Source organism: Hypanus sabinus, chromosome 13 (assembly GCF_030144855.1).
Source record: "Hypanus sabinus isolate sHypSab1 chromosome 13, sHypSab1.hap1, whole genome shotgun sequence".
NCBI lineage: Eukaryota > Metazoa > Chordata > Chondrichthyes > Myliobatiformes > Dasyatidae > Hypanus > Hypanus sabinus.
Genome location: NC_082718.1, coordinates 28678602 through 28700242, shown reverse-complemented (window position 1 = coordinate 28700242; position 21641 = coordinate 28678602). Strand labels below are relative to the sequence as shown.

General features: G+C 43.4%; 1 protein-coding gene across 3 annotated transcripts in view; it reads left to right on the top strand.

Moving 5' to 3' along the window:
* LOC132403740 (semaphorin-3E-like) overlaps positions 1-21641 on the top strand; it is a 152552-nt gene that overhangs the window by 41718 nt on the left and 89193 nt on the right. For 2 of the 3 annotated variants that reach the window (XM_059987383.1, XM_059987385.1), the window contains exons 2-3: positions 11231-11391; positions 20433-20495. In XM_059987383.1, coding sequence (XP_059843366.1) covers positions 11231-11391; positions 20433-20495 — 224 coding nt within the window. The remainder of the gene's footprint in view (positions 1-11230; positions 11392-20432; positions 20496-21641) is intronic. The other variant, XM_059987384.1, reaches the window with a different exon arrangement.

The following is a 21641-nucleotide window of genomic DNA, read 5'->3' as shown; positions in this document are numbered from 1 at the left end:
CCCAATTTATGTTTCTCTGCAGTGCTCAGTTATCACTTCCTAACAAATTGATCTCATCATTTTCCCACTAATCATTTTGTCTGATCTATAATTCCCATTCTTTCTCTCCCTGTCATCCACTGAACCCCACCCTTCAAATTCCAGGGTTTTGGACTAACTATCTCTGCAATCACCTCTCTCTGAAGCCAAGAATTTATGTCACCGGGTTATTGTTAAAGATAAGAGATGAGGAAAAATGTCTGCCATGGTTGAATTGAAGGGGTGTTTTCTCTGGTGTGGGACACTAAGGTTGGGCTTAAGGCTTTTATTTTGGTTTGAGAAAGATGAAGAAAGAAGAGGTCATAGGATTCAACCCGGAATGGGACCATGATTCAACGAAGCCCGGGGTGAGATTGATTGAGGATCGGTGTCCTGGGGAAACTGTGAGCTCCAACTTGTGCACATTAGACTTTTTCATTAAATGGGCCCTTTTCTTTTTTGTTCTTTTCTTTACTAACCCTTTAGTCAAATTAAGAATTATAAAGCTAAATCTTTTAATGGCACGCGGTGCATTGTCTATTATTTTGTGGAACTCATTCGTAACAGGGTAACGAACTACACAGCTGGGGGTTTGGGCTGGGCTCGTGCCTCAAACTCAGGCGTTTAGCGGGGCCAGAGGTAGTCTTCCCGAGACTTGCACAGCTGAGGAAACCAGGGTGTTTCACTTACTTCACTGGTGCTTCCCAGTTTTTAGTTGAATTTAGCATTTTCCATGGAAAAAATGACAATAATATGTTTGACGTATCTCCTTATTCCACTTTGATAAGTGTAGTTCACCACATTCATCCTCAGGGCCAGCACTGCTCCGGAAACATGCGAGGAGCAATAAATAATACCTTCTACATGCAAACCCCCAGTATGCCTATGTGGTCTTACCTGATGGGCGGGAGGACACAATCTCCGTCCGCGACCTGGCGCCCGCAGGAGCAGCAGACCACTACCCCGAACACTCCATGGTAACTATGAACCCTGTACCTGAGGTGACACCGCGCACACCGAGCCCTACGCAGACTCCTCACGACACTCCTATACCGGGCGTCTCACACGCGCGTATACCAGGCGCCTCGCACACGCATGAGGGATCACTGACGCCTAGTGGGCTGACACCTCCAGTCAGGCTGGAACCAGCACAACCACTGTCTCCAGTGCAATCACAGCCGGTGCTACGTAGATCACAACGACAGATTCGACCACCTGATAGACTTAACCTGTAAATATACTTGTAAGAAACTTCGCCCCATGGGGACTCTCTTTTAAAACAAAGGGGGGGTGAATGTGGTGAACTACATATACCTGTCTGGATACGCCTCCCCGCTGACTGCTCCTGTGGCTCCTCCCATGGACCCCGGTATAAAGGCGATTGGAGGCACAGTCCCGGCCTCAGTCTCCAGGATGTAGTATGGTGGTCAATTGCTGCTTGTTCTTTCTTCCAGCCAATACAAGCCTATATCTCGCCTCACGTCTTGGAGAGTTATTGATGGTGCATCAATAAGGTTCGTGTCTCAGTTGCTGAGACAAACAGTTCACCTTTGCCTCTCTTTTCCTTTGGACACTACCTATTGCTTTCACCGCCATGGCTACTACAGACTTCTCTTGCTCTTTTCTCACATCCTCCCAGCCATCGGCATCAAGAACGACAGGCAAACTGATCTTCTCCCAAGCATCAGTAGTTGATTGGCTCATTACTTGATTGACAGCAGTAAATTAAAAAGTTAGTGGTCGATGGAGTGGCTATTTTGGAGGTGTTTTTTTTTAAAAATCAGGATTATACGTTTTGGGGGCAGACTTGTGGAAAGCTTTGCCCAAGATGCTTCAGTGTGAAGAGGTGGAGTAACTGGCCCAGGTGCGGGGAGTGAGAGCAGCCCTGTAAAGCAAAAGGCTCCAGTGAGAAGATAAAAGTAGAGATAAGGATTTATTTTGTGGCTGATTTTTGCTCCTTGTTTCAGTGTAGACAGGATGGTAGTCAAGACAGCGGACTGCTCTTCCTGCAAGAGGTGGAAAGTCAGAGAACCTGATGTTTTCCTTGCTGCTTCCACTGATGTTTTGAATTTTCATCTTTGTAAACAGTAGGTGGTGCTGATGGTGTAGGTATAGTGGGAGTGATGGCCAGGCAACAGGGCACCGCCAGCAGGCTGCATTCCTTAAAATAGGAAGCTCGTCATCCAATCAGAGTTACCCAGAACAGCACGGTCCCTTCGGCCCAACCACCAAATACTGACCCAGTTCTTTGCCCCATCATTTGTTCTGCAGCTGAGGATGTCTTGGTGGAACAGATGAACATGTCCGAGTATGCACAATGTGATGCAAAGAGAACTCTGTGCACCAGAGAGGGACAGGCTCACACCCAAGTCGTATTCATTACTGTAAATAGTAACTCATAGCCCATGTCTGGGTTTTGCTGCCTCATGCAGTTACATCATCTCAGACTGCTGGTACAAGGAATGTGCTCAGTTCAACAAGGCTTCAGGAGAGGAAGTCAACAGGTGTAGATGTATAAAGTTATACAACATGTCCATACCGAGCAGGATGTGTATCCACACTCATCTTTTGCCGCCCTTTGGCCCATATCCCTCGAAACCTTCAGTGCTTGCGCAGCTGTACAAATGTCTTTTAAACATTGTAAATTCACCTGTCTTTAACACCACTGGCAGTTTGTTACTTATCCTCACCACACTCTGGGGGAAGGGAGGGAAATGAGGTAAAAGACCTTCAGGACCCCTGTAAGTTCTACTCTCTTGCCTTAAACCTGTTTTCTGTCCCCTATTGTGGGAAAAGACAATGACTATGTCCCTCATAATTATTTTAAACCTCTAAGCTCACCTCTAGCATCTTTTGCCCTAATGAAAGTGACCCAGCCAATCCTGATATAAATCTCTCTCCTAATAATTCAAGTCCTTCCATGCTGGTTATATCCTTCTTTTTGTCTCTACCCTTTCCAGCTTAATGACACCTTTCCCATAGTATGGTAACCAGAAATGTACACATACTCAAGTGTGACCTAACCAAAGTTTTGTCCAATTGTAACATGGCTTCCCAGATCCTTTATTCAGTACCAGAGCCAATGAAAGCAAACAAACCAAGCACCTTCTTCACCAGCATGTCTACCTGTGTTGTATGTACCTGCACCCCTAGATCTCTCTGTTCATCACTCCTCAGAATCCTGCCTTTCACTGTCCTGGCCTGCTTTAACTTCCTAAAATGGAACATGTCTGGATTAAGTTGAACCTGCCATTTCTTGGCCCACTTTCCTAGTTAGTCTATATCCTCTGGTAACCTTGAACAAACCTCTTTAATATCACTGGACCACAATTTTTGATGTAATTGACAAACTATTTGTACCACCTGTATTCTCATCCAAACCAATTGGACCTCCCACTGATCCCGGTGGTTACCAATGCACACAGACCACTAATCTGTAAAACATCCCTGGGCTACCACCTTCCAGCAAGTCAATTTTGTATCCATTAGGTTCACCCTGGATCCAAAGAGACTACACTGCTAATGGCAAAATGCTTAACAGTGTTGATGAGCAGAGGGATCTTGGCATCCAAGTTCATTGCTCTCTGAAAGTGGCTACACGGGTTGATAGGGTGGTTGAGAATGCAAATTGCATTTGAGGAGTTATGTTGCAGCTTTATAAAACTCTAGTTAGGCTGCATCTGAAGTATTGCGTGCAGATCTTTTTGCCCCATAATGAGAAGGACATTGAGGCTTTGAAGAGGGTGCAGGAGAAGGTTACTAGGATGCTGCCTGGTTTAGAGGGTATGTGCTATAACAAGAGACTGGACAAATTTAGGTTTTCTCGGAGTATCGGAGGCAAAGGGGAGATTTGATAGTTTATAATTTTATGAGAGGCATAGACAAAGTAGACGGTGAGTATCATTTTTCCAAGGCATGCATTTAAAGTGAGAGGAGGCCATTTTAAAGGAGAGGTGAGGGGCAAGTATTCTACACAGAGTTGGAGGGGTGGTCCCTGGAATGCACTGCCTGGGGCAGATACATCAGGAGCTTTTAAGAGATGTTTAGATAGGCACGCGAATGTGAGGAAAATGGAAGGATATGGACATCGTGTAGGCATAAGGGATTAGTTTAGTTGGCCATTTGATCACTAATTTATTTGGTTTGGCACAACATTGTGGGCTGAAAGCCCTGTTGATGTGATGTACTGTTCTACGTTCTTCCAGACCAGCCTACCATGTACTTCAGAATTTCTGAATAAAGGTTAACTAGCTTCCTGAGGAAGCCAATTCCACCTCCCTTTCCCCTTTCCAAGAGCCTCCCCAGTCCCCTCCTTGACAACATATGAAATCATTTTACTTCAATCTATTTTATTCAAGGCTTAGTTTACACACATCTTGATATTTTTAATCTTATTCTCACATTATATGTTAGTTTTTAAACTGCAGCATCTTTGCCTTGTGTTGAACAAATGTGAAGTGAAAGAGTGCCGGCTATAAAAGAGCTGGAGGGTGTCCTCCCCCCTCAATGCTGATCACCACTCGCTGCCACGTGTACTTTGCCAACCAGGTGGGGCTGGGGCAGGCTGTTGGACAATGGTTGGACCTGTTCCCCCAAACCAGAACCAGTGCTCAGTTAGTCAGGACCTTTTACCAGCTGCCATCTAATCACAGCCCTGCCGGCCGTCCTGGATCATTGGGAGCGAACCGTATCAGGATTCTGCCATGGTGCTTCAGCTGGGACTCTGTGACTCGTGTCTCGTGGGCCACAGAACTACGGCCTCCACTCACTGCTTAGGGCACAGGGAGTGCAGAGGAAACTGGTTCAGGCCAGACCATCGACATGATCAGACGGTCTATCGTCGATCATCTTCTACGCTCAGGTGGTTTCCTTAAATGTTGTACTTCGATCAGGATCTCCCCACTGTGTAAATGAATCAGAACTGAGCTGTTGAAAAGTTATTCAAAATCAAAAACGTTATATCTCTCTTTAGTCGACATCATTTCATTCCATACTACAGTTCACTGATTTATCCTGCACTCACAACTAAACCGTAGAAATATCAACTACAATACCTCCTTTTTCGGTGCATTTTTTCTAGCCAGCTGGGTCCCTTGTTTTTTTTTATAATTTTTTTTATTGAATTTTCAAATGGTTACAGAAGGAAAAAAATTATCAACCCTTTCCCCCTCCCCTTAACCCCTCCCCCCTAACATGTCCCTGTAGAAAGAGAAAAAAAAGAGAGAAGAAAAAAGAAAGAAAGAAAGAATGCCAGGATATCGGAAGATCCCCACATGCTCCATGGAATTCATTATAGCTTTAGTATATATATTTATTTCTTTCCCCAGTAATTTTATCTTCAGAGCACCTATATATTTAATCCTATCTTTTGTAAATAAGGGTGCCAAATTTTCAGAAATATTTCATATTTATCTCTTTTAAGTGTATTTCTTGTAAAAAAGCTATATCTATTTTCATTTTCTTAATGTATGTTAAAATTCTTTTTCTTTTCACCGGTCCATTAAGCCCATTAGCATTAAAACTTTAAAAATTCAGTAAGTTAGTCATTATTTTTAACAGGGTTACTCCAGTCTATAGTAATACCTAACTTTTCAACTTTTGTAGTACCTTGGGGAATCTTTTTAAAATCCTCCATGTTGCTATGTGTCTCCCCCCCCCCCCCCCCCCGATTGTCCAGGCAAAGAAAGAAAGATTAAAGAAAACTAGATTATAAAGAAAAAAAACAAAATACCCTCCTACTAATGTTGTGAATGAAAAAAACACAACATTACCCCCCTCCGTTGTACAGGTCATGGCAATCGCTGTGATTACACACGTGAATCTCGTAGCAATCGATCCAAAGTTCCCCCAGCTCCCCCGTAACATAAAAAAGTATATATAAGAGAAGAAAAAATAATATCAATACGCTCGATTAATATTTCTCAAATTCTTACCTTTCTCCCCCTGTATCATATAATTAAGAATATATTTCAATATTCTTCTGTCCTTGACATCCATCAACTCCATTCACTGTCCCTGTCTTCATCTTTAATCCATTTCACTTTTAAATCTTTGGCTGTGGTTAGCGAATATTTGGGAGTTCTTGTACAAATTCTTCCACATCCCGATAATCAGTAAAAAATCTTCTTTTTCCGTCATCCAAAAAAATTATCAGGGTTGCCGGATGGTGCAATATAAATTCATAACTCTTTTCCGATAAAACATTTCTCGCTGCATTAAATTCCTTCTTTCTCTTCAAAAAGTCGTAACTTACATCAGGGTAGAAAAGAACTGTTTTCCCTTCTATCATCAATGGCCCGTTTCTCTTTCTGGCATGTTGGGCAGCCACCTTCAGGTTCTTTTCTTTATCTTGATATCTTAAGCATTTTATCAAGATTGATCATGGGTTTTGATCAACTTGAGGTCTTGATCTTAAGGCTCTGTGAGCCCTTTCAATTTCAATTAACTGGGTTCCTTCTTTCATTTCCAAAATTTCCGGAATCCATTTTTGAAAAAAATTTTTGGATCCTCTCCCTCTATATCTTCTTTAAGTCCAACAATCTTAATATTATTTTGTCTGTTAAAATTTTCAAGTACATCCACTTTTTCCAACAACCGTTTTCTTTCTAATGTCCAGGCAGAAATATTATCTTCCATTTTATTCACTCTATCAGTGGTGTCTCCTGTTGTTTCTTCCAAGTTTTTAATTTTCTTGTCCATTTTGTCCTGTCTTTTCATCATTTTATCAAACATAATCTTCATATTTTAATATCTTTTTTATTACTTTTAATACTTTTAATTCATGCATTATTTGCACCAAAGATTTTTTTATGTCTCCAATATCACCTCCAACCTCTTCCTGTTGCTCTTCTTTGTTTGTCTCTTCATCTTCATCTGATTTATCCAGAGAATCTGATTCCACCTCATATTCACTTTCACTTTCAGTTCTGATCATAGCTGGGATTTATAGTTTGGATTGCTCATGTTTGCGCATGCCCCTTCCTTCATGCATGCGCAATTCCTGTTGCTCTTTTTTTTGGAAACGGTTGACGTTGCCGCAGTTTCCTGTTCTGTATCGCCGGAGGTAAAATACACTTGAGCCCGAGGCTCTTTCATGGCGGCCGGCCTTGATCCTTTTCCGACTTGTGTTGTCTTCAAAGTAGTAGTTTTCTTCTGCTTCTGTTTAGGAGACATATCTTAAGACAATCCTGAGTAGTTTATAAGTAATTTTTTTAAAAGTATTTACTAACTTTTCTTCACTTAAACATTACTTTACTGGTTTTTTACGGGAGAACTGGATTTTCCACGTCTCGATCCTACGTCATCACGTGACGTCCCCCAATCCTTTGTTAAAAGGATTCTGTTTTATATGAAGGTAATGTCTGGATATATCAGTGTAGCGTGGTCATGTAGCAGCTATTGTAACACTATTACAGCACCTGCAACTTGGGTTCAATTCAGTCACCGTCTGTTAGGAGTTTGAACGTTCTCCCCAGCACTGCTTTGGTTTCTTCCGGGTGTTCCAGTTTCCTCCCACTTTCCAAAGATGCAAGGTTAGCAGGTAATCAGTCACATGGGTGTAACGAGGCAGGATGTGGTCATTGGGCTGAAAAGGCCTGTTACCGTGCTGTATCTCTTAATCAAAAAAAAAACTAAAACTATTTACAAGTGGCAGGGTGACAAGTGATTGAGGGTAACACTGTGGCAATGAAAGGTTTTAAATGCCCATGTTGTAGTTTAGTAAAGGATGTAAAATGTAGAATTTTACAGTCTTAGAACTCACCAGCCCGAAGGATGTCAATATTCAGACTCCAGTCTCTTTCAGTATCACCAGCTCGCTCCTCTTTACAGACAAGGAGCTGTTTCTGCAGATAGACACAACAAAGACTTACTGCACCTTACCTTCTGTGAAAGTCTGTTCCCCAATCCAGGACATACCTCTGCTTTGAGCAGACCAACATCAGATCGTCATACTATGCAGCAGGCTTGCCATTGTGACTATTGTGTCTCTGTTATGGTCCATAACAAGGATGCCTTGCAAAAGCTAAACCCTAAAAACACTGGAACTCTGAAATAGAACAGAAATAGAGCAAATTAGGCAGCATTTGCAGACAGAGAGACAAACATTATTTTAGGTTGATGATGCTTCTGTATTTCTGTGGTACAGGGTGGGTTGAAGACTTTGCTGCAGACCTATTTCATGCTGACAAATTGTTCGGCTTAAACTGTCCTGTTTTGGTGAAAGAAAGGAGGCAAATGCCCAGTCCAGTTTGGGTACTGGTCACCAAAGAGTAGAGTGCCAGGTAACTAGGTATACACTGAACTGCTGGTACTGGGCTTCACCAGGGACACTGAAGTTCCACATCAAGCCATCCTCATTGCAGGTGACATTCACTGATGTGATTAACAGGACAAAGCAGACCATCGTCCTCTCAAACCTGCCCCTTCATTCAATAAGGTCGTGACTAATCTAATCTGCTCGTCCCAACCCCCAACAAGCAACAACCTGCTGCCCTCACCCAGAAATTGTTTCTCCACACGCTGACTCTTGGAAGATAACACTGAGTTGCAGCTTTGCAGTTAGAGCATTCATTCCAACAATCCAATCTCCCTCTGCTCTTGTCTTTCATAAATCAGAGCTCCTGTTGCAGTCTGTAGAGACTAACAGACACTCCTGGGGCCTCACCGTCTGCAGCTTCAAGCCAACATAAATCTGATCAGTAATGCACTTGAAAATGGACTCTTATCGACCTGTTGACTGATGCTTTAAATCATTGATGGCAATAAACAAGTACAGAGAACCTGAGGGTGAAGGGAATGGAGGCAGAAATAGAATATCTGGCCCGGTGAGCCTACACCACCATTCATCATGGTCAAAGCTGACCCACCTCAGCACCTTTTTCCCACAATATTCCCAAATCCCTTAATCCATTCAATATCCAGAAATCTATTGATCCCTGTGTAGATCAACTTCAATGACTGAGTCCCTACTGATTAACCAGGACAGAAAATTCCAATGATTCTCAACTCCCTACCTGAAAAAACCCCTCCTCCTCATCCCATCCCAAACAGCCCTGCCCTAGTTCACAGACACTGCCGCCCTGTACTAGATTCCTCCACCCAGGGGAAACACCCTCACTACCTCCTCCCTGTCAAGCCCTTTGATGAGAACATCATGTTCAGTTCTGATCACCTCATTATAGGAAAGATGTGGAAGCTTTAGAGAGGGTGCAGAGGAGATTCACCTGCCTGGATTGGAGAGCATGTCTCATGAGAAGTTGAACAAACTAGGGTTTTTCTCTTTGGAGCGTCGGAGGATGAGAAGTGACCCGATAATAGTGTACAAGAGGAGTAGTTAAAGTGGACAGCTGACTCCTTTCTCAGTATGGGATAGATGTCAGTGGTAGCGTTTTTACACAAAGTTGTGGCTGCATGGAGTGCACTGCGGGGGGACGGGGAGGGAATTGGAAGCATTAAGGACATTTCAGAGATTCAGGCCTGTTGGTGATAGGAAGACGGTGGGTTATGTGGGAGGGAAAGTTTAAAACATTATGGTTCGATGGGCCCGTACTGTTCTGTGCTATTCTGTGTTCGAGATAATCTCTCACAATTTATGAACTCTAGAGAGTACAGTCCTCATTGATACAAACTCTGTCCATGTAATGGAGCCTATTGTCCCTGGAGCTAATGTGCTGAATCTTTTCTGCACTCCCGCTGACAGACGCGTGTCCTTTTCTGCGCACCCTCTGACAGGTGTGCATTTGCTAGGATTAAGATGGCAGCACTTCCAGTGGAATGTCTGCACAGATGCAGTAAATCGAAGCTCATCAACTTGCTTCTGTGGAAAGAGAGACAATCAAAGATTCAGGTCAGAACAGTGGGCACGTGGAGGGGGCAGAGCAAAGCTCTGGAGGGTAGGGTCAGTGAGGGGCGTGCTCACAGTTAGGAAGAAAGGAGGTGGCAGGGTGCAGGAGAGGACTGAAGATAGAAGTGAGGCTGCAGAAGGGTTGGTTTCAAAACTTCCAGGGCAGTGAGTGTACAAGGGTAACAGGTCAATGGAGTATGGATGTAGGAGACATAGAAGTGAGAATAAGGCAGGGGGTAAAGATTCTGTGTTTGAGACACACGTGTGCCTGTACACATGTATCTGTGTACACCCATCTGCCCACCTGTGTGCAAGCATTCATGCTCATGCATCACAGAACAAAATGAGAAATATAAGTTGCGGGATCTCCCCTGGTGACGTATTTGTCTCCCCTTGTGAGAAGTTTGGACCTTTGGGTACTTTGAAGAATGGTTGTTTCCTTAAACCTTGAAGCAGCTCCCTCTGGAATTAATGATGTGCTGAACAAGATAGGGACATTTTATTTGAGACAGAACCTTTGTGTTGGAGAAATCATTATTAAAAAACCATCAGCCAACCAGCTCACGCATTCAGGTCTCCTCCTTATAAAGAATGACCGGCCTCTTTCATTCCAGTGGTGAGCTATATATCAGCCGGCTGTACAGAATCAAGGAACATCACAAAAATAAAGCATATGTGGTGTAAACAAGCAAACAGATCCAGAAAATATTGGATACACTCTGCAGGTTAAGCAGAACTTGAAAGGAGAAATAGACTGAGCATTGCAGCTCGAAGTATATAAATCCTAACAAAAGCTCTTTGAGCTGAAAGGTTCTGTCTGTTGCTCCTTCCACCAATGTTGCCTGATTTGCTCAGTGTTTCCAGCATTTTAATATCAGGTCAGCAGTATTTAAATTTCTTTTACAAGTAATTCCGAAATGACTTATGCAATTTTTTTTCAGAAAATATTTATGCACCGCTAATGAGCCCTTTATCCCAGGTAACCAATCCCATAAAATTCACAAGGGCACCTTGCAACAAACGGATGTAGGACACCCACTGAGTGACAGTTGCATTGGAAATCTGAGGGTTCCCCTAATCCATGGGATCTTGGAGCTGGTGTCTGTGCTATGGAGACTGTTCTCTCAAGGTCAGGGGTGGCTACCTGGTGTTCACCCTCCGTCACTAGACACTAGAATACTACAGCACACTACAGCCCCTTCGGCCCTCGATGTTGTGCTGACCCATATATTCCTTAAAAAAAAAGTACTAAACCCACACTACCCCATAACCCTCTATTTTTCTTTCATCCACGTGCCCGTCCAAGAGGCTGTTAAATGCCCCATATGTTTTAGCCTCCACCACCATCAGTCTTTGCTTCTTTTCCAGAGTTGTGGGAGCTGAACAGGACCAGGGTGTTTCAGGGCTCCCGGAGAATGGCAAACCTACAGACTGTGCTGCTGGATGAATACCAGGAGCAGCTCTTCCTCGGTGCCAGAGACCTTCTCTGCTCACTCAGCCTGGAACGCATTGATGAGGATTATCGAGAGGTGAGGCAGCTCCGGTGGGGAGGATGGGAAGCGCTCCCTCTCTGCGGATTCACTCATTGATTCCTTTGCTGAAACGTGGACCTCATTTCCCCCTTTGAGACACCTTCCCATTTTGGAAAACAGTGGTTAACATTGCAAGCTGTCAGGTAGTCCAATAGTTTATGTATTTGAGTTCGAAATGATCTGTTTAGTGGGCTGCACAACTTCAGTTATGCCTCATAAAGAGTACATTCCTCCACACACTCTGCACTAATTCATGCGTACACATCCCACCAACACAACGTACAACCTGCATACAAACAAAGATTATTTAATGCCATCAGCTTAGAAATACATTTGAATCCAAAACTGTCTTGGCAATAGGAAGCTCGAGATGTGAGTAGACCCTGTCACTGAAAATAAACACAAGATTCTGCAGGTGCTAGAAATCCAAAGGAACCTACACAAAATGCTAGAGGAACTCAGCAAGTCAGGCAGCATCTATCAAGAGGAATAAAGAGTCAACTTTTCGGGCTGAAGAATATCAAAAACTATACCCAAGAATCCGTTCCAAAAGTTGCCCTATCTCAGATGCAAGACACATCAGTCTGTCATTTCCTGGCTTACCTCTATTGCCTTCTATAAACAAAGGACAACATTGTCTACTCTCCAACTCTCTGTGAACTCACCTGTAGCTAAAGAGGTCTTTGTCAATTTCATTGCCGGCTTCTCTCAAACACCTGGGATAAATCCTGCGGAAATCTCCCCCTTAATATTCTTCAATAGACTGAACAGCACCACCTTGATCCTAACATGCCTTTTGATGTCAGCATGTCCCACACTGATCTCACTGTCCTCCATGCTTTTCCCCTGCAGATAGAAATGAAGGATAACTTTCATGGGGTTATTCTACTGGTGTCCAAATAGTCAGTGGGATTTGGAAGAGCAAATATTGAGATAAAGAGCAGCAGGATATAAACTCATTGGGTTGTAGTTGTGGGGGAAGTTAACTTTCCCAATGTTGATTAGGATTTCCTTAGTGTAAAGAACTTGCATAAGGTGGCACTTGTTAATTACAGGAGGTGCTTTCAGAACAGCAGAGTCCTGTACTCAACCTTAGGTCAGAGAATGAGAACGGACAAGTAGCGGAAGTTTCTAAGGACGAACCCTTTGTGAACAGTGACCACTCTCCAGTCAGCTTTAGTGTGGTCATGGCAAAGGGTGAGATTGACACTTGACTTCAGGTCTTAAATGAAACTCAATTTTCCGCTTCTCAACCCAGCTTTGTGTCTTGAGGTGAGAGGGAGAGATATTTAAAGGGGACCTGGGTGTAAGTTTTTTAAGTGCTCAACTGGAATGAGTTGCCGGATGAAGTGGTGAAGTCATAGATTCATATAGCAACCCATCCATGCCGACTGTGTTGCCTAGTGATCCAGTATCATGATTGGCCCATGGCCCTCTACACTTCTCCATCCATGTACTTATCCAGATGGCTCTTAAATGTTCCTAATGTGCCTGCTTCAACCACTATTTCTGGCAGTTCATTCCAAATTCACACTACCCTTTGCATAAAGGAACTGCTCCACCATCCCTTTTAAATCTCTCGACTCTCATCTTAAACCTCTGCCCTCTTTATACCCCTCTATGATCTTGTAAACCTCTATCTCATCACCACTCTGGTCTATCCTGATAGAGGGGTAGGCCTTTGGGCAGGTACTCAGATTGGAAATGCACAGAACAATGCAGACCTATTTGCAGGAGATGGGATTAGTGTTGGTAGTGTGGACCAGATGAGCTGGAGGGGTGGAGGGGCCAGTTTCAGTGCTGTACTGTTCTATATACTATTTTATTTTGTTTCAGAAACATTCCAGCTCCCTTATGAACTGTGTGATTGTATCCAAGCCCACTCTCCCCCCCCCCCCACAGTGCTCAACTACTCCTCCACACAGCAGACCCTTTTCCTCATGGTCTCTTTTGATTTCTTTGCCAACCATCTTCTTCCTGCTTCTGGAATCTTCTCCCAAGAGGAACAATTTCTCTCTCTAATCCATAGATATCTTTCATAACTGCCTCTAACGGCCTCCTCTGTTCCAAGAGAAACAACCCAACTTCTCCCATTTATCCACAGAACTGAAGTCCCTCAGCCCTGCAGTCATTTCAAGAACTCTCTTCTGTTTCCTCTCCAAAGCCTCACATTGTAGCTGAAGACAGGTGGTACTTTAGCTAACAGCAACTTCTCTCCCTTTGACTCTGTACTACATACAGTTTGTGACGGACTTTACCTCTGAGGTCAGCTACAACCTATTAGTTGAACTGCTCTGCTGTTTCCTGATTTCCCAGAACCATGTGCCTGCAAACACAGCTTTAGCACATTAAGCTGCAAAACATTTCTTATCAATACACTCTGCCGGAAAAGCGTTTGTAAACTTAAAATGTTTATTTAATCTATTTCCCCGGTGAAAGTGAAGGAACTGAATAAGCAGCAGACTATCTCGCAGCCTGGCCAACTTTCTTTCCTCAACTCACACCATCGAGAGTAAAGTTCTGCAAGCTAATTCAATATCAGATTGAAAGAGTGCAGAGAAAGTTTACATGGATGGTGCCAGGATTTGAGAATGTGAATTGTAGGGAAAGGTTGCATACTTTAGGACTTCACTTTCTGGAGTTGAGGAGAAAGAGCAGAGGTTTGATCGAGGTGTACAAAACTATGAGGTGTATAGATAGGGTAAGTGCAAGCAGGCATTTTCCACTGAGGTTGGGTGAGACTAGACTAGTCATGGGTTAAGGGAGAAAGGTGATATATTTAAGGAGAGCCTGAAGGGACCTTCTTCACTCAGAGGGTGGTGAGAGTGTGGAACGAGCTATCAGCAGACGTCGTGGATATGAATTTGATTGCAATGCTTAAGAGGTGCTTATATAAGCACCTACATAGATGGGAGAGGTATGAAGGGCTGAGATCCAGGTATGGTCGATGGGACTAGGCAGAATAATACTTAAGTACAGACTAGATGGACTGAATAGCCTGTTTCTGAGCTGCAGTGCTCTATCAGTCTAATTTAATGACAGAGTCCTTTGAAAATGTCATATCACAATGCTGGAAAGTGATTGGGCATTTTCTGGGACCAGGGTAAGTGAATGTTGTGCAGATACAAGTCACTGAAGACCTGATGAAAAATGAATGGTCTTGAGGGGCTGAATGGCCTTTTCCTTTAACTAGGGTTCAGTTTATTTTCTGCATTGTGGAACTTTAATCGTCAAGTTTACCCTGTTACAGTGATGACTCAATACTGGGAGCAGTGGATGACTATAAACTGATTTGGTTCACTTAGGACATGAAAAGGTTTCCATCAGTGGACAGGATCACTGGTAGGTGGGAACTGCAGGATTATGGGTCTGCTGGGAGAATGGCCTGAATCAGTTTTAGAATGAGGAACTCAAGTATAAAACTATAGTCTTCAACATAAAGGCAATTACCGGGATATGAAGTAGAAGATGTTAGATTAAAGAGCAGCGCAAGGCCTTTAAATCTTTCATAATTTGAAATGAATAATCATTTGATTAAGAAATATGGACTCCACACAAGATGTGATATATCTGCAGCTTAGTGATAAAAATATAGGCAGTGAGAAAAAGTTAAAAAACTGTAGTGTATAACAATCAGTCTGAGAAACCAGCCAAAGACACTGGAAAATCAGAATCATGTTTTTGATCGCTGACTTACAGACAGACAGACAGACAGACAGACATACTTTATTGATCCCGAGGGAAATTGGGTTTCATTACAGTCGCACCAACCAAGAATAGTGTAGAAATATAGCAATATAAAACCATAACTAATTAAATAATAATAAGTAAATAATGCCAAGTGGAAATTAGTCCAGGACCAGCCTATTGGCTCAGGGTGTCTGACACTCCGAGGGAGGAGTTGTAAAGTTTGATGGCCACAGGCAGGAATGACTTCCTATGACACTCAGTGTTGCATCTCGGTGGAATTAGTCTCTGGCTGAATTACTCCTGTGCCTAACCAGTACATTATGAAGTGGATGGGAGTCATTGTCCAAGATGGCATGCGACTTGGACAGCATCCTCTTTTCAGACATCACCATCAGAGAGTCCAGTTCCACCCCCACAACATCACTGGCCTTACGAATGAGTTTGTTGATTCTGTTGGTGTCTGCTACCCTCAGCCTGCTGCCCCAGCACACAACAGCAAACATGATAGCACTGACCACCACAGACTCGTAGAACATCCTCAGCATCGTCCGGCAGATGTTAAATGACCTCAGTCTCCTCAGGAAATAGAGACGGCTCTGTCCCTTCTTGTAGACAGCCTCAGTGTTCTTTGACCAGTTCAGTTTATTGTTAATTCATATCCCCAGGTATTTTTAATCCTCCACCATGTCCACACTGACCCCTTGGGTGGAAACAGGGGTCACCAGTGCCTTAGCCCTCCTCAGGTCCACCACCAGCTCCTTAGACTGCTCTTAGGGATGTGAAATCTGTGATGTTGTGGGAACAATTCAGTTTAAAGATGTAAATATTTGTAAATTGCAAAATATAGTTCCAATAAAGGAATAATGTGCTAGTGTTTATGGGTCATGGCCTAATCAGAAATCTAATGGCAGAGGTGAAGGAGCAGGAAGAGGCTTTCCCCTGAGGTAGTAACATGAAGAGGGTTGATCTAGATGGTGAGGGTATTTAATTATGGACACTGCCTTCTTGAGGCATCACGTTCTGAAGACGTCCTCAGGGGTGGGGAGGGTTGTACCCTGACTGAGTCTACACCCTTTGCAGCCTCTGGAACCTCCAGACCAATCGGTGCTGCATCCGGTCAGAATGCTCTCCATCGAACATCCATAGAAATCTGTAGGAATCCTTGGTGACGTGCCAAATCTCCTCAAACTGCTACTAAAGTAGAATTGCAGCCATGCCTCTTTCACCATGAAGGAGGATAAAATGAAACAAAAGAATAAACAAGTTGGCAGAGCTTGTACAAGTGCACAGCAAGGAAGAAAGTAGCAAAGGTTCGTAGCCATGAAGCTGATTCAGGGGAACCATTATCAAGGAATAAGGAAATCAAGTCAGAGAGTCAGAAATGTACAGCACAGAAACAGGCCCTTTGGCCCTTCTGCTGTGCCAAACCATTTAAGCTGCCTACTCCAGAAGCAAAAGAAGTAAATCATATCAGATTTCACAAAGATATAAAAGGCATGACAGAAGCCAGCACTCAATAGAAGGAGGAAGCTGGGTCAAAATCCACTTTAGCCCCTTCCGGTAAGATGGTAAGCGGCGACTCTTTGCGTGTAGCTCCAATGGAAGTTATTATATATTCCCATTTACAACTACCACAGCTGGAATCCACAGTCACGAGAAATTTTTTTTAAATGTACATACTCATTGTGATTTATAGCTTTTGCTATTATGTATTGCAATGTACTGCTCCTGCAAATCAACAAATTTCACAACATATACCAGTGATATCAAACCTGATTCTGATTCTGAAAAATTCTACATAAAAGTACTGACCAGTTTTACTGAAACCAATGAACACACTGGTGGAGGAAGTCAGCAGACGTGAAGGGAAATGGACAGTCAACGTTCTGGGTTGAGACCCTTCACCTGGTATGAAAGGTAGAGGGGAGGTGGTCAGTATACAAAGATAAATTGCAGGAATGGGCCAAGATGTGACAGGTGATAGGTGGATCCAGGTGAGGAGTGGTGATAGGGAAGGGGGAAGGGAATTGTGACAGAGGTTGGGAGGTGAAAGGGTATCCAGGAAAGGAGGGATGACAGGCAGGCTGGGGAGGGGAGGGTGGAGAAACTGACAGAGACTGGGAGGTGAGATTGAAGGAGACAAAGAACTGATGATGGTGGAATCAGATAGGAGAGGAAGGTGGAGCATGGAACCAAGGTAGGAAGGTGAGAAGGGCAGTTAGGGACTGGGAGAAAGGAGATGCAGTGTGAGAACTTTGTGGGTGATGGGCAGTTGGGGAGAGTGGGAGGAGCGTGTGTGGGTGATGGGCAGATGGAGACCATGGGAGGAGTGTGTGGGTGATGGACAAATGGGGAGAGTGGAAGAGGAGTGAAACTGGGTGAGGGGCTGGGGTGGCTGTGGGAGGAACAGTTTCCCTCACAGATGCTGCCTTTCTCATGAAGTTGCTCCAAATTTATTTTTACTGCTCCAAATTCCAGAGTCTCTCAGCACTCTGGAAATTAGTGGGACAGATTTGTAGAGATATCGCATACTGCTACAAGAAACATAAGGCTATTATCGTTGTTATGTTAACTTTTCGGATATTGACTGGGACTTCCATACTGTGAAAGGACTAGATGGAGAGAGTTTGTTAAATTTGTTCAGGAAAGTTTCCTTAATCAGAATGTAAAGGGCAGATGACAAAAGTTTGTGTAGGGGAACACTTTGCCATTAATTCTGAAGTAAATATAGAGAAAGATAGGGAGGGTCCGCAGTTTGAGATTCTAATTTAGGGAGCGGCCAATTTTGGTGGTATCAAAAAGGATTTAGCAAGTGAGGCTGTTTTTTGGCAAAGCTGTACTTAGTAAGTGGGAGGTCATCAAAAGTGAAATTTTGAGAGGTCAAATCTTGTATGCACCTGTCAGAATAAAAGGTAAAGATTACTGTTTTAGGGAACCTTGGTTTTCAAGAGATATTGAGGGCCTGGTAAGGAAAAGAAATAAGTACATTGCAGGTACAGGCAGGTAGGAACAAATGAGGTGCCTATGAGGTATAAAAATGCAGGAGAACACCAAAGAAAAAAATCAAGAAGGCCAAAAGAAGGCACAAGGTTGCCCTATCAGATGAGGTGAAGGAAAATCCTAAGGGATTCTACAAATATGTTAAGAGCAAAAGGATTGCTAGGGACAAAACTGGTCCTCTGGAAGATCAGAATGGTAATCCATGTGCAGTGTCTAACGTGATGGAGAAGATCTTAAATGGATTTTCCCATCTGTATTTACTCAGGGGCTGGACACAGAGTCTATAAAAATGAAGCAAGGCAGCATTGACTATACAGATTACAGAAGAGGAAATTTGCTGTCTTGAGGCAAATAAATCTCTAGGGCCTCACAAGGTGGTGGGACTCTGTGGGAGGCAAATGTAGAAATTACAGGGACCCTAGCAAAAATATCTAAATCATCCTCAGTGACGGATGAAGTACCAGAAGCCTGGAGGATAGCCAATGATGTTCCATCTTTTAAGAAAGGCTCTAATAGAAAACCAAGAAATTATAGGCTGGTGAGCCTGACATCAGTAATGGGAAAGTTATTGGAAGGTCTCCTAAGGAGGGAATATACAGTCCCTGTACAAGTTATTCACCCTCTTGGAAGTTTTCATGTTTTATTGTTTTACAGTATTGAATCACAATGGATTTGACTTGGCTTTTTTGACAGTGATCAACAGAAAAAGATTCTTTCGTGTCAAAGCAAAAACAGATCTCTACAAAGTGATCTAAATTAATTACAGATATAAAACACAAAATAATTGATTGCAAAAGTATTCACCCTCTATTAATGTGACACGCCAAATCATCACGGGTGCAGCCAATTGGTTTTAGAAGTCATATAATAAGTTAAATGGAAATCTGTTTTTGGAGACCCGTGTGCAGACAAGGTGCTTCAATTGGCTGTAGTAAAAATACACCTGTATCAGAAAGGTCCAACTGCTGGTGAGTCAGTATCCTGGCAAAAACTACACCGTGAAGACAACAGAACAGTCTAAGCAATTCTGCAAAAAGGTTATTGAAAAGCACAAGTCAGGAAGTAGGTACAATAAAATTTCCAAGTCACTGAATATCACTTGGAGTACAGTTAATTCAATCATCAAGAAATGGAAAGAGTATGGCACAGCTGTAAATCTGCCTGGAGGAGACCATTCTCCAATAAACCAATGACAGCTCTGGAGGAGTTACAAGCTTCAGTGGCTGAAATGAGAGAGACTGTGCATACAACAACTGTTGCCCGGGTGTTTCACCAGTTGCATCTTTATACAAGAGTGACAAAGAGGAAGTCACTGTTGAGAAAAAAACTCACATGAAATCTTGGCTAGAGTTTGCCTGAAAGCATGTGAGAAACTCTGAAGTCAGTTGGAAGAGGGCTCTATGGTCTGATGAAACCAAAATTGAACTTCTTGGCCATCGGACTAAGCCCGAATTGCCTTTCTGGAAAACAAATTTTCTCCCAAGTCACAGTTCTCTTGCAGACTGCATTGGGTTTTCCTCCAGGATTTCCCTGAATTTTTCTGCATTCATTCTACCCTCTATCTTCACAAGCTTCCAGACCCTACCACAGTGAAGCATCGCCACAGCGTGATGCAGCCACCACCGTGCTTCACGTGTGATTTTGATGATGTGTGGTATTCGGCTTACGCCAAACATAGCACTTAGTCTGATGGCCAAAAAGCTCAATTTTGGTTTCATTTTGGTGGAATAACCTGGCTCTTAACAGTTTCCACCAAACATTTTTCAGCAAATGTGCTCTAAGTTTTAACAGTGAGAGGAGACAAAAGATTAAAATTAAATCTCTCTGCAAATCAAACAATGGGTCTCCAGGGAGCTTTGAGGAATTATTTTTCTTCCTTTTCTGTTCACGGAGAATGAACTCCCTCCATTCTCGACATTCTCATTCAGGATTAGGAGTGTCAGACCTCATCCTTTCATAATGAGGGTTCTCCTATTAGGGGGAGGGAGATTGATGTTCCTGGAGAATTAAGTGTGTCAGACCCATCCTTTCACACTGAGGGGTCTGCCATTGAGGGGGGAATCAGCCTCATCCCAACAGGTCATTCAGTGCCCCACAGGGAAACAAAACTTTCACGGCATACCCCATACTTATATGCCACTCTCAACCCTGCTACCATTCCCCGATACTAATGCCCTCTTCATCACCTCCAGCTAGCTATATCTCAGCCACAGGAAAAGGACAGAATTCGCAGTGGACTTCCTGTCTCCTGGGAGATCCCCATGGTGTAGCTTTGCACTGCATCCCCTTTCCTCAGGTCACTGTGTCTGGGCCGTGTAGAGACACTTCCTCTTCTTTTTCTGTTTCAGATTCACTGGCCTGGGACGGAGACTCAGATGGACAGCTGTCGGCTGAAGGGCAGAGATCCACTGGTATGTGTCCACTGTCTGAGTTTAGCATTGAAGTGTGAGCGCATTGAAAATCAGCAGTAGTCAGAAATGGTGAGGAGTCTACTGGATGCGGTCTGTTTGGGACAGGTTGGAGAAGCTGAGCATGAAACAACGACCTCCGTACCCACATTTTCTCTCTCAGACCAAGTTTAAACATTGGAAACCCTCTGAAAAGTCGCAGAACTGGTCTGCTTCAGTGCAGATGTGACAGGGCAGATAATCACTGAAGGGAGAACCACACGTCTGCAATGCAACCGACACACAAGAGCCTCACTGTTGCAGAGAGGTCTCTGCCTTGAGGCTTTCAACATTGAATGTAGAGCAGCACAGAAGCAGGTTCAACTGTGCACAATGCCTGTGTGCCATGCATGATACTGAATCAGGTTAAATCATTTCTTCCGTATCCTTCTACTCCCCATGTCTTACAGCCTCCATCATACCTGCCTCCTCCACCACCGCAGGCTGCACATTCCAGGCGCCCCACCCACTGTACTCTGTGTATTAAAAAACAACCTGCCCCACACATCTCCTCTCTCACCCTCTCTCGCCTGAAAGCTGTACACTCTTGTGTTTGATATTTCTCTCCTGGGAAAAAGACTCTTGCCTCTCTACACCATCTATGCCTCACAATATTTATGAACATCTATCAGGGTTAAGCTGATAAGTTCCTATCTACATACAGTCTCTGTTTTAGAAACTCAATGCAGACATTTGGTACTCTGTGCTCAGCTCAGCACAATCCTTCCGAACTACGTATGGATATTAGCACAAAAAGCAGGAGAATAATATTCAGCCCCTAGCCTGTTATTTTCTTCCTTATGATCTACCCAAGTTCCATTTCCCTTTACTATCTCCACACCACTCGATTCTTCAATATTCAGAAGCTTTTTGAACTCTGTCTGAAGTAACCTCAATCACAGAGTCTCTGCTGCCCCCAGGATAGAGAATCCCACCGCTCTCTGAGTAAAGAAACCTAGCTTCATCTCAGTGTGGAACAGACAGCCTCGCATCTTGGCCCTTGGTTCTGATCATCTCATTAAGGGGAAATATTATCCATTGCCCATGATTCCAGGCAGTTAAGCCCTGTAAGAATTTTGTATGTTTTGCTGAGACTTCCTCTCATCCTTC